Raw genomic sequence first — 18,776 nt, forward strand, 5'->3', positions numbered from 1 at the left:
TTCATCAGACTTAAGTAAAAAAAACGTAAACGTTGATAATTAGCAATAACAAACTGTGAATACAATTTAGAAATAATTCTATTCAGAATTTAGAAAGTAATAGTAAATATTTTTCAACTCTTTACGATCAACTTATGGTAATTCATGTTTAAGATTTATATTTAAATATTGAAATATTGATTAATGACACTAGCTTTGGAGATTAAGTTTATAATTTTTTGATGAGCTTGCGTAGTTGACTATGCTAATATTTTATTGATGCATACGGTTATTTACAGTAACTGTTAATAATGATTCGTAAAAAACTTTCTGGTGCCCAAAATAGGGCATTGGCTTCCAATAGGGCAAAAGAATGTGAAAAAAATAAACAAACGCTCCAAGAATTACGTTGGTTTTACTAAGCTACTAATCAAAATACTGATTTGAAGGTGAGTTAGTAGAAATATATAGGTCTATATTATATATATATATATATATATATATATATATATATATATATATATATATATATATATATATATATATATATATATTATTTTTGAAGTAATTTACGAATAATAATTAATCATTTTTCAAGTCGGCCGAATTAAATAAATCAGAACAAACAATAGAATTATCGTATTATGATAATGATGATTGCGTTGAGGATATCGTTGATCTACATTCTCTTGGTTCAGTGGAAAATGAAACTGACGACAGTTTTAATGATGAATTGAAACCCGAAGAAAATAAAGGTTTTTACACAAAAAATAATTCAAAATAGTTAATTAATTAATTAAATATTAAGTTTTAATTCATTTTTTTTAATTCAGGCGTTGAAAATGACCCAGCACTCTGGCCATCGATTCTTGAGCAAAAAGAAAAAGAAGAAATAATCAAAAAAGGTCCTTCAACTTTACCTGATGATTTCCCACGAGATGCTTCTAATAACAGGGCCTTCCCAAAAGAAGTTCTTTTCATTGTATTGCCTAATGGAGAAAAAGTTCAAAGAGATTATTTGATATGGAGCCCATCGTCTAACTCTCTTCTTTGCTTCCCATGTTCTTTATTTGGATGGGAAAATTCCGGATCCAATGGGGATTGATCTCTTCTTCTTCGCTGAAATGGAGGAATAAGAAATGACTGGAGAAAATTGACTGATCGTATCAAAAGTCATCATAGCAACCCAGTTCATCAAAGTCATTATCTCAATTGGAAGACTTTGCACTCAGCTCTTGTCAATCAGCACGGAATTGACTCAGAGTTCCAAAAGACACTAGAAAAGGAAGTAGCCAGATGGCGTGAAATACTTCGTTGTACTTTAGATGCAACTTTATTTTTAGCATCTCAAAACTTCTCGTCACAACGAAACATTAAAGAATCATCTTGAAACAGTTGCTCGTCATCAAAATAAGGGAACCAGAATGCAAGCTCACTATCTCTCCTGGCAATCACAAAACGAATTCATCAGTGAATGCGCTACATTAGTTCAAGAAGCAGTTGTGAAAGAAGTAAAAGATGCCGTATATTTTACGATAATTACCGATGGGACCCCAGATGTATCTCACACCAAACAAATCACGTTTATTCTTCAATTTGTGCGATTCAACTCGGGTAAGATGATTTGGAAAGTTAAAGAACGATTTCTCTGCGTTGAAGATATGGAGAAAAAGAAATGTGCAGATATTGCTTACTTAATTTGCAATGTTTTAGAGAAAGTGAATCTCGATTTACAATAATTGAGAGGCCAAGGATACGACAATTGTTCTAATATGGCTGGAATCTATAATGGAGCCCAAGCTCATATACTGGAAAAAAATCCATTCGCTTTATACATTCCTTGCGGTGCGCATAGTTTAAATTTAGCTGGAGTTCATCCTGCTGAGTCTTGTGCTGAGATCAAAACGTTTTTTAGCAATATCCAAGCCCTTTACGTGTTCTTTAGTTGCAGCCCAGCAAGAAGGAAAATTCTTCTTGAAGAAACTGCTTTATCACTTCACAAGCTCTTAGATACTAGATGGTCATCCCACATTGCAGCTGTAAAACCTTTAGTGAAGAAACCACGAGAAATCATTGCTGCTTAAGATAGAACCGTTAATCAACTTGACCTAACTGCGGACATGCTAAATCAAGCGAAATCGTTGGGAAAATATTTTAAATCATTTGAACCAGTAGTTCTCCTGACCATTTGGTATAAACCACTGCAAAATATTGATGGTTTTAGTCTATGTCTCCAGTCGGAGTCAATCACCATTGAAGAAGAAGTCATCCTCATTCAACAACTTCTAGATGACCTAGGTCGCATTCGTTCGTCGTGGAATTGTATTTTGACTGAAGCAAAACTAGTGGCTGGAAACCTAGGCTTTGATACAGAATTTATAGTGAAACGCACAAGAAGAGTGAAAAAATTCCACGAGGAACCATCAAGTACAGCCCACTACCTCGACGATACAGAAAAAAATTTTGAAGTAAATATTTTCAACGTGGCATTGGAGCACATAATTCTACAAATTCAATCAAGGTTTAATGTGGTGAAAAAGGTTTCTTCTCAGTTTTCCTTTATCTGGCTTCAGTCTGAAGACCCTTCTTCACAAGATAACAAAGCTAGAATATTTATTATGGTGTAAGAATATTTGGTGTTAGAATATTTATTATGGTGTAGATTGCATGTCATGCTTTTTTGTTCTTTTAGTAAAATCCCTTTTTGAATAACTGCTCTGTTTGTAGGCAGCTCACTAGGAATAAAATCTTTTCCAGGTCCAATAAAATCTGAAATTGCAGTGGTGGATGATCTAGTCTTAACTTTCGACATTTATGAATATCTCGATTAAATAACTAATAATAAAATAGTAACAAACTTCAATCTTGTATAAAGCTTTTTTATACAACGGAGAGCCAAGTTAAAATATCTTTTTAAATTAATTCGGCGCTGCGCTTATTAGGAGAGTTTATTACATAAAAACGGATTTTGTTTATTTTATAATAATTTAAGTTTTTTTCATTTTAATAATCTGTAAATATGAAAATTTGGGTATCAAGACGTTTTCTGATCAAAAAGTGGTCCATAACAAACCTACCTTGAAATTTAATTTTACATAGGAATACACCTTTTCTTAAGCTTGAAATATATTTTTTTCAAAAACATATAAATCTCACTGTACCCTACTGGACATGAAATCAATATGCTCTAGGTAGCTACAAAACTAGTTGATATTTTGTATTACTTATTCATCTCTAGTTTTACATGTACTAAAGTAGTTAAGTAAATGATTTCAATTTATATATTACCATAAGCGTTATTTCTAAAAGTATTAAGAATATCTGGCTATATAAAATTAAGCTTAAAACATGTTTCTATTGCTGTTACCTTGAATAACTGAAAAGAAGTTGAAGTGACTGGTTAGACGAGACCAAATATTTTCGACGAATCCGACAGACTAATATACCGTGGTGTGACCTAACAAAGTCCTATGCTGTAAGAAAGTTTTAATTTAAGAAATGACAAATTTCGCATATATAAAGTAAATATTTGGGGAAAATAACTTTGTAATTTTAACTTGATATCTAGTTAGTTAAAATAACTAAACTTTTTTTTCTAGATATTTTATTTTACATATACGAAATTTGTCATTTTTTAAATTAGGACTTTCTTAAAACATAGGACTTTTTTAGGTCACGCCACGGTAATTTAATTTTTTTTGTTTAAAACAAAAGATTTGTAACAATGCGCAACGAGCATGGGTTCGCAAAGAAAACAAAAAAGGTTGCACATCGATCTCTTATAGGTCCATGGTATTTCTTATGACTACGTTTCCACGTAATCGAAAATTGAATCATCATGAGAGATTTAATAACAAATGTTGGAACTGATTATGTGGCATTTGCTATTTCCGGAATTCTGATACTAATTGTAACATTGCTCTACTTATGGTGGGTGAGTAGTTTTGGAATACCTTCAAACAAAACACATGAGCATGTGTGTACGTGTCTATGTGCGTATGTTATCTATTCAGTTGCATTTATATTATTTTTTAATTTTTAAAACAATTTTTTTCTATGTTTTTATTTATCATCAATTTGTTTAGAATGATGGAAATACTAGCACCCTAACAATCCCTGGTTTAAAGCCAACGAATTCTGTGTAAGTAATTACTATGGTTTACCAAATTACCCAAACGAAAGCAAAATAGATTGCTGATTATTAATGATTATTATACTTTTATTTAGTAGAGTCTCAAATTGTAAAATTTTATCTTGTCTAATTAGATTGGGGAATCTTGGTTCTTTAACACAAGAAGGAGGAATTCATAAGTTTCTAATTGAAAACCACAAAATATTTGGGCCAATTTTCAGTTTTTATTGGGGTAAAGAGTTGGTCGTTAGTCTTGCATGCCCGACTCTGTGGAAAGATGTTATAACACTGTTTGATCGACCAGGTTTTGTCATTAGTGTTATTGTTGTTAGTATATTACAATTAATATTGCTATAGTATATCAATTTTGTTTTTATTAATCATTGTGCATTATTACTTGTTTATATTATTAACAGCTAATAACACCAAGCCATTTGTATTCAGCAAGTATATTAATAACTCAAAGTTCATGTTGTAATTTTTTTAAACAATTTTTTTAGTAAATCAGTTTGGGCTATTTCGTCCATTAATTGGTAATGAAAGTATCCAGTATGCCAATCAAGCAAGAGGTAAAAAACTGAGGCAGATAAATGACCGTCATTACAGCTATTCTGCAATTGAAGGTTATTTTCAAGACTTTAAACAAGTACTACTTAATTTTTCACACATTTAAAAAGGAGATACAATTTAATATAGACATGTTTAAAACAGTACTTAGTTCTTGCAGAATCCTCATGGGGTTAGATTGATTTATTGCTCAAAATCTTTTTTAATCAAATTTTATATTTGAAAATAATTTAGGTTTTTTTCTTCATAGATTGGCAAAGAGCTTTGTGCTAATTGGTCCACAATGGATAAAAATACACGCATTCCCCTAAACCAACATATGATAACAATTGGATTGGAATCTGTTATTAAAACATCATTTGGTCCTGATTATTTCAAAACAAACAAAGAAATAATTGAGATACAAAACTTGAAGAATTTGGTAAGTAAGTTAATATCACTTTAATAACTAAAATTCAAAGCTTTTAATGTTTGTCACAAGCGATGCATAGATAGCACACAAAGTTTGTTTTGTAACTTTCTATGAAAGTATTGCTCCCTAGTGTTGGGATGAAATGGAAACTCGTTTGAGAGGGGATTTTCCTGAAGCTGGTAGCAAAAGAGAAAAAGATTTTAAAGCAGGTGTTTTTATTAAGCTTCTAAGTAAAATGTGATATGGTTTGCATACTTAGATAGTTGTTTGATATTTCACTAAAATAAATTTTGAATGAGTAATTAAATGTTTAATTAAGGAAAAATACTTGTTTAGCTATTAAAGTGGCAGTTTATGCAATGCATTTTTATTAAAAGTGTGTGACAACGTTTCTGTATAGCTCTTGACTGTTTTAAAGATAAAGTGAGAAGTGTCATAAATCATCGTAGAGCACTTAAGGTTAAAACATATACTAACTTACTTGATGTAATGTTGGAGGAGGATACTGTATACACTAATGATGAACAGGTAACTTCTGCTAAAAGAACACATTTTTTTAATTTAATTTTTTTTCTAAAAATAAAATTACTTTTCATAAAAAAAAACTAAAGCAGTAGTAAAAAAATAGTTGTCGCTTCAATCTTAAATATGCAGTCTTAGGGGCCCATCTACTAAAGGTTTTAATGGCTGTTGAACACAATTTTGCATTCAATTGAGATCCAAATACACTAGCAGACAATATCATTATGAAATGAAAACTTATGATTTCTTGTTTTTGAAAGTTTCATGATGCATTTTAGATTTTGGATATGGTCATTACATACTTTGTTGCTGGTCATCATACAACTGGGAACTGTAGGGAACTTTATTTCCTAGATTAATAAGTTTGTTAATACAAATTGTTTACAAGATTCCCTGCTTTATAGTTACCACAATCCCTCAGATGTTTCCCTTTTTGTTTATTTCAGTACTTACATGGCTGGTATACTTTTTGTGTAAGCACCCTGAAGTTGAATCAAAAGTATACAATGAGTTGAGGGCATTTACAGAAAATGACCTAAAGATGGAAACACTTGATAAATTTGTGTACTAATTCTTTTTAATCTTTTAAAAATGTTCCCAAAATCTTTTATCATAATATTTATTTGTATTGCAATATATTTTTTTATGTCTTTCAAATGAAATTATGGCAGCCTTGATTCATGTTTGTAAGTCATATGTATATGTATATATATATATATATATATATATATATATATATATATATATATATATATATATATATATATATATATATATATATATATATATATATATATATATATATATATATATATTTATATATATATATATATATATATATATATATATATATATATAATAAGTTGGCAGTTAAGTCCCACCATTTTAAAAACTTTTTAAAAGTGTTTATTTTTCAATAAAAATTAAGAACTAAATACTCATTAATCTATTCTTCCTAATTTTCAACAACAGTTTCAGTTCCTTTATGGTAGAAGTTATCTGGTTTTGACAAAAGAATTTCAACAAAATAAACTCTTTATTCTGCATCAGTATTGAATGAAATTCTAAGCATAACATTTGAAAGAGGTCAAAAGATATAGAAATTTGTTAGTGCCAAATTAGGAGAGTACAACAGATGTGGTAGCTGTTCCCTGCAAAAAAACACCATGCTGCCAATTAGATGTTTGTTGAACATAGAGTTCTTTGTTGACTGTTTAGTTCTGTTAAATAAATTTCTTATAGATAATTTCTTTCCTATCCTACCATATGTACAACATTGTTTTAAACGGATAGTTATTTTGTTTTACATATAGTGTTGCTTGTTTACTGAGGCTAAGCTTCTGTTCTTTGTGCTTCTCTATAGAAATAGGAGAGCATTCCATTTTCTCTGTCAGTTTCCTGTGATTTGACACAAATTTTTATGGAGAAGTTGATTGAATTGCTTTTCATCAAACTTAACTAGGTAAGATTGTGTGTCTTTGAGGTCTAAGTTTCCATTGTTGAATTTGGCATACAAATTTTGAGTAGTTTTTTCAGCTATGGCATCAGCACAAATATTGTGAGGAGGTTTTCCTTTAGTTCCTTAAATTTAATTATGCTTATATATTGCTTAATTATATGCCATTGTTAATTTATCTATATCTAAATTAATTTAGTTGAACTTAATATATCAAAAAACATTAAAAACTTTTAGAAAATAAAAATTATTTAAAAGTAATACTGTACTCAGTTAATTTAATAAATAATCAACTGACAAAAAAAAAAAGTTTCATATTAAAAAAAACTTTCAACTTAAAATGTCTTATAAAAGATATTATTAATATTTTAAAAAATATACATTTAAGTATACATGAACAGATAAAAAAAAAACAATCAAACTTTATCACTAAAAATTCAATATTATAATTTTGCTTCAAAAGTAAAATTATGACAATTTGTTAAACAAAATTAAAAGTTTACAAAGAAAAAGGTGGGAAAACTTAGTTGAAAAGTTAGTTGAAAAAAAAGGAGTTATTTTAGATATGTTTTATCTTCTACAGCTATACGAAGCAAGTTATTGACGAAACAATGAGAGTAACAGTCCCAGCTCCATATGCAGCTAGATATTCTGATTATGATATCATTGTCGGTGGACACCTTATACCTAAAAAGGTTTAAATATAGTTGATAATCTCTACCAAATTAACAGTTATATCATTCTTTATTGATAATAATGATGAGAAGTTTCAAAGGTCTTGGAATTTAAAAATGTTTTTGTTTTGTTTTAGACGCCAATCATGTTAGCTCTGGGTGCTGTTCTGATGGACGAAACAATTTGGCCCGAGCCTGAAAGGTGTTTTACAATTAATCTTATTGTCCGAACTTCTCTTCTCGTCTTTATTTCAATTCATTTTTGTTGTCTTTTTCATTATTCTTAATATTCTTATTTAGATTTGATCCTGATCGTTTCAGTCAGGAACAAATGAAAGGCCGCTCTTCTCTAGCCTTTCAGCCATTTGGATTTGCTGGAAAGAGAAAATGCCCGGGATATCGATTTTCTTATGCTGAAGCTTTAACCTATTTGTTTTATATTGTCAAGAACTTTCATATTTCTCTAGTTGAAGATCAATCTGTACGAATGCATCATGGTTTAGTTACAAAACCAGCAGATGAAATTTGGATTAATATTTCTCTAAGGAAAGACATTTAGTTTAGCTCTTACTATTTTATGGAATGATAATTCGAAAATCCTTTTTTCAATTGAGAAGGTTAACTTTCATTGTTGATGAAAAGTTCTTAGATGTATTAAATAACCTCTGAAATATACTCTTACTATTAGTATGAATTCTTGCTTCGACTTTAAACAAATTACAGTTGAATCCCGTTAACTCGGACCCTGGATAAGTCGGACTTTTATTAAGTCGGACGAATTCCCCTTGCACATTCTCTGTCAACTTACTGTAAAATCATCCGCTTAAGTCATACCCTGGTTAAGTCGGACCATTCGCTAACTCGTACTGTTTTTTGAGGTCCTTTCGGCAAAAAAACTTCGCTTAACGAGGACGTTTATTTTGAATTTGCATATAAGTGAGTTTGATAAAAAAACTTCCAATACTTCAATTAAAGTTCCAAACTCTAAACGCCCGAAAATAAAATACTTTTGCGTCAAATATAATTAAACAAAGCTAAACATTTTCACGGAGAGCTTTCGATTTAGTTATGCTTCGATTAAATTCTATTTGTTAATAACTATTGCATTAAAAGTTTAAAAATATCAATTAAAATTCAAAACTTAGAACATTCGAAAATTAATTACTTTTGCGTCGTTTCAAATAGCTTTGAATGCTTCAAAGCTGTTTGAAGAAGAATTGTGCGAGTCACTGTAACGAACATCAATTTTGGACTTTTTTCGTTTATAGTGGATATTATATATATAAAAATATATATTTCACATAAGGTTATATTACTCGATATATATGCACATAATATTTATATATCGAGAAACATTCGATAAGTCTCGAAATCTAAATAAGTCGGACATTTTCAAAAAGTCCGACTTAACGAGAACTTTGCTTAATTCGGACATTCGCTAAGTCGGACAAAGAATATATACCCCTTCAGATTCCGAGTTTACGGGATTCTACTGTAGTCAGGTGATTTTAACAACTATTCAAAAACAAAAGCACCTGTTTACTGCTGCATATGACGGAATAAATGACATAACAAGTGCAGCTGTAAATAATTCTAAACGAAAGTTTTCTGAACGCATTAGTAATCATTCAACAAGTAACTCTTTATTAAAAAATGTGACTCAACCTTCTTTTAGCGAAAAATGGCGTGTTTCAAATTTGTTTTTGATTTCTAACGGCTTTCAATTCGCTTCCAAAAATAACTGTTTTCGAAATAGTTTGATTAACTAAAACGAATGCTTACTTAGAGCAAGGACTTATTAATAGATGGACGTTCAACGCATTGTTATAGATCAAAGATGCCGCCAATTAGCCAAAAACTATGCGTGTTACCGTCAATTCTCTAAATTCATGATACAGATACTCCGACTTCTACCCGTCAAATTTCCGTCAAAAAACCTTCCTCAGTAAACCCATTATAGTTATGCATTTACTGAAGCTTATGGTTATAAAAAACAAAAAAATTAATCAAAAATAGTTCACAAGTCTGAAAAAGGTTGATTTGAGCTATGAACTTTGCTTAATAAAAATTTAGCTGTGTTTAAACTTTGACGTCTAAAACTAGGCTTTTGCAAAAAGGCTTTGTTTGGTTTACTAGAATGGATAGAGTAAAGTGAAACAAATTTTCCTTATTAAATTGAAGCTGCTATGATAAAGTTTAAAGGTCGAAAAAGATATTTTTAGTGTTCTTTTCACACCACTCTCAGATTATGCTTCCCACTTTAAGGTTCAAATCAGAGAGTATTTCTTATTTTTGTCGGAAATGTAGAACTTATTTGCCTCGCTTTTTTCTCTTGAATTTGTGATTTTTTTTTTCGTGAACGACCTTGTTAAAAAATTTCTTACTTTCGATACCTAAACTGCATTTTGTCTAAAGGTATTATAATTAAAAGCATCTTAAAGTTCATAAAATACTATTCGTTTCAGGAGTTGGAAAGATATATAAAGTATGTATTTTTAATGAGCATTTTTGTTTAAGCATTTTTAAACTGTCATGTAGAGCTACTTTAAGTTATGATGATCTTATTTTTTTAATTATTACTGTTGTTACTAATAGTAATAACAGAAATAATAAAAATGATAACACCATACTTTTAGTTGCATATTCTTGAGCCTTCTACAAGTGATGCAAAGCCTTATTTTTAACCTTTTCTAAATATTATATCAAAAGAAGTAATCTTATATTCATATTTATTATCTCATTACAGGATAAATAATGAGTCTTCATGAGGAGTATTTAAAACATTTATGTAGAAAGTGTTGCTGCATAATAAAGCAGGACAGTCACTATCAAATAAAACCTTTTGTTATCTATAAACAAGCAATTCTTAGCTTTTACAAGCTGGATACAACCTCAGACTATCAAAAAGTTCATCCTGAATATTTATTCAAATCATGTTATATGGTCTTATACAGGTTAGATTTAAAATCAAAAAAAGGCTTTGAAGTTGAGAGGAATGATAAATTCTTCACTTTTTCTGAACACACAAAAACCTGTTATGTATGTAACACACTCACAAGAGTTGGAAGAAATAAAAAAGTACATGCGATAAGTATTCATCAACAGTTAAAAGCATTTGTATCAAAGCATAGTTTTGACTGTTACAATGAAAATAATAAAAATTATTTTGTAATAGTTAAAATCAATAGTTATCCCCAATCAAATGGCATGTGGAGACTAATTGTTTTAAATCGTGAAGTGCCATTATCCATTAATATTAACAAATCTCTTCCAGATCAACTAAATCTTCAATCTGCTAATATTATATTCTCCAACATTTCATGCATAAACATCTGTAAATGTAATAATGACTTCCAGTATCTTTTTTTGTAATCAGAAATAAATTTTCTGATTTTAAAAATTTCCGAAGCACTTCAAATGAGGATGTTGGAATAATTGAAACGAGAGAAGGCAATACAGTTGAAAACTTTAAAGTTATTAGACATAAAGGTTGTTCATTAATATGTTTAGAAGTCTGTTGTGATTTTAGTACCATCTACCATACTAACTTGGCTGTAATGGAACCCAGGTTAAAGAGAAATGTCAATCATCTATTACCTTTAACTAGCCATTTTTTAACTGTCTAAATTTTCTTGCACCAGTATATGTAAAAAATGTAATAAAGACAACTTGCATTCTTCTATATGGAAGTTCAATAGTACATTACAACAATTTACAGTTTTGAATAATTTCTAAAATCAAAATTAAGAGTTATTACAATATTTTCATAATCTGGGAGTATTTGCAAGTATAAATTAGCACCCGTTTAGGCGTTAAGCTCCACAACATGTGAGTATAAGCACACCTTTAGTGGCAATGTAACATTTCTTTTCATGCTTTTTAAAATTCGATTCTCTAAGATATTTATTGTACCATTTCAGACAGCTAAATTTAGTTATTAAGCGTTCTTCTGTTTTTTTCAGCATTTTGGTTTCTTCTGCAATCAGCTTCTCTGTAGGAATTGCTGGTGGTATGAGCTCCAATTCAAAATCCTCTGATAACAATTCCGCTAACTCTTCAAGATCTATCTCAATAAAATCATCCACAACTAATTCAATTTGGTTATCAATACTTTCAAGCAAAAAAGAATAATCTTGATTAATAGCAAATTTTTCTGTCATATTCATTTTAAGTATCGATGCTCAGTAAAATACTTTTAAATATATTTTTATTGGATAGTCGAGACCATCTTTTTCCGACGTCGAAAAAAATAAAAATACTCCCCGGTTTCGCAATTATCACCTATTGTTTCGCTTTTGTTATTTAAACAATAGCGTAACACGCATATCTTTTTTATAAAACAATGCGTTGAACGTCCATCTATTAATACGTCCTTGCTTAGAGTAAACAAACGAACTCGCGTGATTTCGTGCAGGTTTTAAGCTCAATGACTTTTAGTTCAATCTCAATAACTTTTATTTCAAGTTCCATATGCTATATTTTGAAGTGAACTAGTATGTGACTATAATACTATGAACTATTAAACTCTTCCCTTCTATTCTCCTAGACTTATACTCTATCCCTCAGATTTGTAAAAAATCAAAACCAATGAGAAGCTACCAATGTTTAGGTTCAAAGACTTTAAAGTAAAGTTAAGTGATATCTAGTTTAGTAAATGCTAGTATTATCTGCCCACTAATTTTTAATTTCTAAATAATAAAAACTTGAAGCATACACTAGAATAGCATTACAGAAATACAGAATATACGTTAGATGTAATATATAAGGAATAGCGGGTTCTGAGCCAAACCCATTTTACACGATAGCGGGGTCTGAGCCAAACCCATTTTACACGTCCGTTATGCATTTTTTCATCAATCAAAGGGTGTCGTTTTCATCATCATCATGAAGGTGTTTCAGAGTCATTGATACTTTTCTATACTTAAGGAAATTCAAGAGGGGTATGTGATTCTAGCGCATGGATAGATTCAAGACGAGTTTGTTATTTGTAGACATATTTTTCAAGATTCTGACGCATTGTTAGTTTCAAGATGTGATATGTATTTTTTTAAAAAAAAATATAAATTGTAATATATTTTTTCTGATAATGTGAGATGTCATTACTCTGTAGGAAAGAGTTTATCATAATCCATAAATGAGAGGCACGGTTTTATAATTAAAAGGTAGGTGTGAATTTCCATCCGAGTTTTGCAAACAGATGGGAGCAAATGTCGTCGTAAAATCTTTTCTTGTCAATGGTTTTTAAAACTGAAAAATCTTCCAGACGACACGGATGACTTCTATTTTGGAGCAGTTGAAACAAAATGTACTGCGCGTTCATAAAACTTTTTCTTTTTAATTCTTTCGGTTTGTCTTTTCCATACACCAGATCGTATAAGAAAGACAAATCCTTAAAATCTTTGATTAACTGTTCTTCGAGGTATTCTATATCGTCTCGCTTACCGACAAGCACGTAATAGATATAGTTGGCATTTTCATACTGATTAGTATAGTTGAGTTGTTTTAAAAAGATTAAAATGTGTTCTTTGGTAATGCGAGAATATTTAACATGTGTGTTTTCAGAATCGATTAATAAGTTTAACGCCTTGAATTTTTTCTCCAATTTTTCAAAGACTTCTTCAGGAATCTTACAGTTTTGTTTGCCTTGATATTGTTTTATGCATTCTTGAAAATGAATGATACGTGAATAAGTATATTTGTTTACCGAATTGGATCGGTCGTAGTCTTTATACGGAACAGTTGTTTCTAACATTTCTTGCTGACCCGAACACAAGAGACAGAATTTTTTATTGCTGTCGTCCATTTCAAACTGACTCGGATCGTTGTTGATGCAAAATTTACATTTGGTATGCAAGATAAGTTTTTGGGCAATTTTAATATCAGTCCATTGTCGTTGAGAAAGCGTTTCTTCTGCAATGGTAAAATAACTACGTTGAAGTTGTTTTTTTTCTTCGTCAAATTTAGCGCGATCCTCAAACGAAAGTTGCGTCTGCAAGATGTCTTGATATCGCTGGATGAGGTAATTTGTCTTGGCGATAAACGTTATTTTTTCAGTCTTGCGTTTATCCAATTCGTCTTTTGTCTCCATCAGGTGTTTAAGAGCTTCATCTGACAGATCGTGTTTGTTTTCCAAAAGAAGAAATATGGATTTTAAGTGCGCTATATCGTCAATGTTATCCTTGTCAAACTTTTCCATAATTTTCGTGTTTAATAAGACAATGCTCATTTTTTAATGAGAGCGTGTTCTTTTAATTTACCATCGTATTTTTTCTATTCAACAGTAAAATATTGTGAATTTAGATAAGAGTAAAGAATAATTTTATATATCCTTATATATAAAATTTACAAGGGTTTTATAGAATAGCACCTAAAAAGGGAATGCTTGAGAAAGGTGAGTTTGGACCGAGCAATAATCCAGATCCAATAGATTGATAGCCTTTTCCATTTTTAATAAAGAGTCCTTCACCAATAGTAGGTTTTACCCAAGGTCTTAAAAAGATTCCTGATCCTGCAGCAGTCATTTTCATTCCATTTCCATTCTTTTTAAAGTAAACGATTCCTCTTCCTGCAATTTTATCAACCATAGCAGAGCCAGCAGAAGAACCTACACCTGCTAACAATCCAGTAGCTAGAGCAGGAACAACCTTTGTAGCAAGAGTGCTACCTATCATGCCTAGTAACGGTAAAAGAGCTCCGATAAAGCCACCTTCAATGGTTGAGTTGTATGCAATTTGTCTTTTGCTCAATTTAAGAGTGACTCCTTTACCGGCTTCATACGCTTTTGTAATTTTGTTCAATTGTGCATGAGTGAGAGCGAGAACATGTTCACCGTTCAATTCTTGATGAGATAGTCTTATATTGACATCAGTCTTGTCTTGAATCGCTTTTTTTATTTTATCAGATTGATTTTGTGAAATGTTTAATTTTACTTTTTGGTAACTCATTTTTTAAATAAAAGAAAAAAATTATCGTTGAACAGCGCTGCTCGTAAAAAGGTCTTGAAGTACAGAGGTTATTTTTTCTCTCACGTGAAATCTGAGGATAATGTCTTTACCTCTAAAGTCGATCAAGTTACCGTTTTGATCTACAATTCTTGTTTCCATTCTTGAAATTCTACCCACCATGATAGGTAAGTATATCAAGTGAAAAGGCTTTTCGCTAATTTTATAGCCTGGAGGAGAGTCAGGATGAAAAGAGTAAATGTCAGATGTTCTTTTTCCGTTATCATAAGAGGCTCCAATCACATCGTTTGTGATTCTGATGATAGATATATCATCTATTCTCGAAAGCGACTCAGACTCGTAATAGTCAATATAACTTGTAACTTTATCTGGATTTGTTGGATCTTCTTTTTTCTCTACATAGGTATATTCTCCTTTATTAAATCCGAGAACAGAAGCTAAACTGTTGTTCACGTTAAAATTCACCCAATATTTTGTTGTTGATCCAGGTTTTCCAAATTTCAGAGTAGATCTTAAAGTGGTCAGGTTTGCACCGATCACAACACCATCCGTTCTATACAAGGTTCCAGTTTGTTTTTTCATTTCATTCTGAAGATAATCATTAATCTCACTAATTTCATACGCGCCTTCTTCAATGTAAATGGTGTAGCTGTTTGAACCAGCGTTAGGACTGTATCTGAAAACATTATTTGTCGAATTGATGTTGGTGTAGCTGTGAACAGTGTCAAAGCCGACAAGAGCCATTTCATAATTTTTATTAAGTTCAAATTCGATGGGGTTGTCAAACTCAGTTTGGATGACGCTGTTTCTTACGGTTGGAGTTTCTTTTTTTGCTTTTGCAAGGAGATAAAATTCGCTCATCTTTTTATATAGAGTTGGGAAAATAAAAATTGTCAAATCCGCTTCGATATTTCCCACAATCCTTTTTCGAGGATAAATCAATGACAGCGAATCCATGAGGTTGAGACCAGCAATATTTACAAAACTTTTTAAACTCTTCTATTTTCATATCGCTTGAAACGTGGTCTTGATAAATGTGGTTTATGTTTTTAAAGTCTTGAGGAAACAAGCAAATGAAATTAGCGTTTTCTCGGATGGTTTGTCTAGGCAGCATAAAGTAGTTTTGAGCGAGGTAAAAGCAGTCAACGTTAGAATGTCTTCCTCGGATATAGTATTTTTCACATTTGTTTTGTTTAGTCAATTGCAAATCGTCAAAGATCATTAAATTGTTTTTAGACGAATCAAGATCTTCAGGATTAGGAACATCGTCAGCCGTTTCGAAAAATTGACATTCCATATCTTCTGTGTTATCCCATTTTTTTGAAATTTCATTAATAACGCATTCGGGGCTTATGTTTAATTCCTCAATTTTGTTTTGAATGTTAAACAAATTAAGAATAACTTCCTTTGGCAATTTCTTCTCGAACGAGTTTTTTAATATTTTATATTCCGGTTTAAAAAGAGATTTTCCAAAGACTTGCAAATGATTGTAATCTAACCATCCAGGTCTTAAAAGTAAATTGAGTAGCAACGTTGTTTTTCCACATCCTGATTTCCCAATAATGATTCCACGTATACTTCTAGGCAAAAGCTTGTTATTTTTCCTTTTGTTTTTATTTACATTCCATGACAAATCAATCACTTCCATTTTTTATTATGTTGAATATAAAAAATGTATTGCGTTAAATGTAAAAGAATAACAGAAACGAACAACGTGCAGCATTCTATAAGCAAAAGCAATAGAAATATGCTTAGAGGAACTTGCGTCATCTGCGGAAAGGGTAAATGCAAGTTTGTTTCTGCGAATAAAGTCAATGGAGGAGACTTGGTGGAATCGATCAACAATTTTTCGAAAAAAATAAAGCTTCCATGGGCAAAGTTTCCAGGAGAAATGCACATTCCAGGGATGAATTTTGCAGGACCGGGAACCAATTTAGACAAAAGACTCACTTCCACCGACATGTATCAAGAATGGAGCAAACCGGTAGACAGAGTAGACAATGCAGCGTATCAACACAATTTAGCTTACAAATATTTAAATGACGTTAAAAGCAGAAATGTAGCAGATCAGATGATGCTTGAAGAGATGAATTCAATTCCTAACCCCACCCAGAAAGAAATAAACGAAAGAAAACTGATCACTCCCATCATCAAAGCCAAAGCTAAATTTGGATTAGGTGTATCCGCAAAAGAATCTAAAAATTCGAAGAATTTACATGGATCTGAAGGATCTAAAAAAAAGCACCGGAGAACCTGAAATGGACAGATCAACTTGCAAACGAGCTTCATAAACCAGTAATGCATCATTTTAGAAGAAGAAAAGTGTTTGTGAATGACATGGATGAAATATGGGCTGTAGATATGGTTGACATGCAATCGTTTTCAAAATTCAACAACGGTGTAAAATATTTGCTCATGGCGATCGATGTGTTTTCAAAGTATGGGTGGATTATACCGTTAAAGAGTAAAACTGGAGTTGATGTAGCTAGCGCTCTAAGTAAAATATTTGAGGAGAGAAAGTGTGTCAAAATGTGGGTGGATAAAGGTAAAGAGTTTTATAACAAGCATGTAAAAGCTCTAGGTGTGCAATTATACTCTACTGAAAATGAAGAAAAAAGCTGTGTCGTCGAGCGATGGAACAGAACAATGAAAGAGAGAATGTTTAAATATTTTTCAGCCAACAATACCAATAAATACATTGACGTATTAGATGAAATGGTGAAAAATTATAACAACTCCAAACATTCTTCCATCAAAATGACTCCAGTGGAAGCTAGCGATGAAAAGAATAAAGGTAGGGTATGGTGGAATCTGTATGGAAAGGATCAAGCATTACCAGAAAAACCAAAATTTTCCATAGGTGATCAAGTGAGGATTACTAAAAAGAAATCACATTTTGAAAAAGGGTACACGCCGAGATGGACCGAGGAGGTTTTCACAGTGTCAAAAGTTCAGCATACTAATCCGCCTACGTATAAAATCGCTGATGCTAACGGTGAAGAAATTAAAGGTACATTTTATGAACAAGAAATGCAAAAGACGCAACAAGAGATATTTAGAATTGAAAAAGTCATTCGTAAGCAAAAGAACAGATCACTAGTCAAATGGATAGGATATCCAGACTCTTTTAACTCTTGGGTGAACAATAAAGAAGTGATTTCTATGAAAAAATGATATTTAAAATTCAAAGATTTTCATTATTCCGAAAAACGAGTTAAATAATTTTCTTTTCTATATAAAAGAAATGAGTTTTATTACAATTGAAAATTTTGATGAGAGTAAATTATCAGTCGGAGAAATTTACTCAGCGACCAAACCAGTAACTTATCAAAAAATACCATTAAAATATTCTTATTCCAATGGAGATGCTCCTCTTGTATTACGATCACCTATCTTATTTTCGTATGGTGTATGCGAGAATAAAGAACCGGCAACACAAAAATTGACTGGTTATTCCATGCCTTTTCTCTGCTTTGATGCTAAAAAAGAAAAAACAGAAGAAGAAGCAAAGTTTATTAGCATGATGGAAAAGATTACTTTGTTCATTAGAGGTGAAGTAGATAAATTGTCAGTCAAACTTAAAAAAGGGGGGAGAAAAAAGCAAATTAATTCAGAAGAATTGACTATTTTAAAATATAAAGCTGATAATGCTGAATCTGCACCAGTCTTTTATGCAAAGACGTTTACTAAAAATGTAAAAGATGAAATAGTCATTACTTCTTTATTCCATAGAAAGAAAACAAATCTTGATATACAAAATGGAGTTAAAGGAGAACGCAGTAATAGAAATTTGGTCAAATGCTCTGGACATGATTTTATCAACCAAAGATGTTATGCTATTGGAGGACTTAGAATTGAGGGGGTATATATTGGTCCTTCAATTGTGTCTATTCAAGTTAAACTGGTGGAGGCTGTCATCATAAAAAATGCACCTTTGCCTCATAGCATGATGCTGTGTGAAGACTTTGATTTAGAGGTGAAAGAATCAGATGAAATAGAGCAGGATTAATTAAAAATCTATTATTTTTTAAAATTTTCTGAATTTTAAAAAATGATCAACGTTGAAGGGATT

The 18,776-nt window shown here is 31.1% G+C and overlaps 1 protein-coding gene and 1 pseudogene across 6 annotated transcripts; both read left to right on the top strand.

Moving 5' to 3' along the window:
• Positions 1-564: 564 nt before the first annotated feature.
• LOC149886684 (zinc finger MYM-type protein 1-like) lies at positions 565-2,458 on the top strand (annotated as a pseudogene). Its single transcript, XR_016453579.1, has 2 exons — positions 565-734; positions 813-2,458. The product of XR_016453579.1 is annotated as a zinc finger MYM-type protein 1-like (transcript).
• A 1,123-nt stretch (positions 2,459-3,581) lies between these two features.
• On the top strand, positions 3,582-8,430 carry LOC149886685 (cytochrome P450 20A1-like). 5 transcript variants are annotated; one of them, XR_016453751.1, is made up of 13 exons: positions 3,582-3,913; positions 4,065-4,120; positions 4,246-4,415; positions 4,612-4,757; positions 4,929-5,099; positions 5,221-5,299; positions 5,491-5,618; positions 5,891-5,945; positions 6,059-6,176; positions 6,976-7,074; positions 7,652-7,763; positions 7,880-7,944; positions 8,043-8,430. XR_016453751.1 is itself a non-coding variant. In XM_090091752.1 (12 exons), exons 1-12 carry the CDS (start codon positions 3,818-3,820, stop codon positions 8,299-8,301), a joined length of 1,455 nt encoding a protein of 484 aa, XP_089947878.1. In that variant the 5' UTR covers positions 3,582-3,817; the 3' UTR covers positions 8,302-8,430. The 5 variants fall into 5 exon arrangements, 3 of the variants coding, with proteins under 3 accessions (XP_089947878.1, XP_089947880.1, XP_089947879.1); XM_090091752.1 differs by lacking the exon at positions 6,976-7,074; XM_090091753.1 differs by lacking the exon at positions 6,976-7,074 and having other exon boundaries at positions 3,642-3,971.
• The last annotated feature ends 10,346 nt before the right edge of the window (positions 8,431-18,776 follow it).

This window comes from Hydra viridissima, unplaced genomic scaffold, assembly GCF_058129835.1.
Source record: "Hydra viridissima isolate aposymbiotic clone 2 unplaced genomic scaffold, HvirCarnegie_v1 scaffold_6, whole genome shotgun sequence".
NCBI classification, from domain to species: Eukaryota; Metazoa; Cnidaria; class Hydrozoa; order Anthoathecata; family Hydridae; genus Hydra; species Hydra viridissima.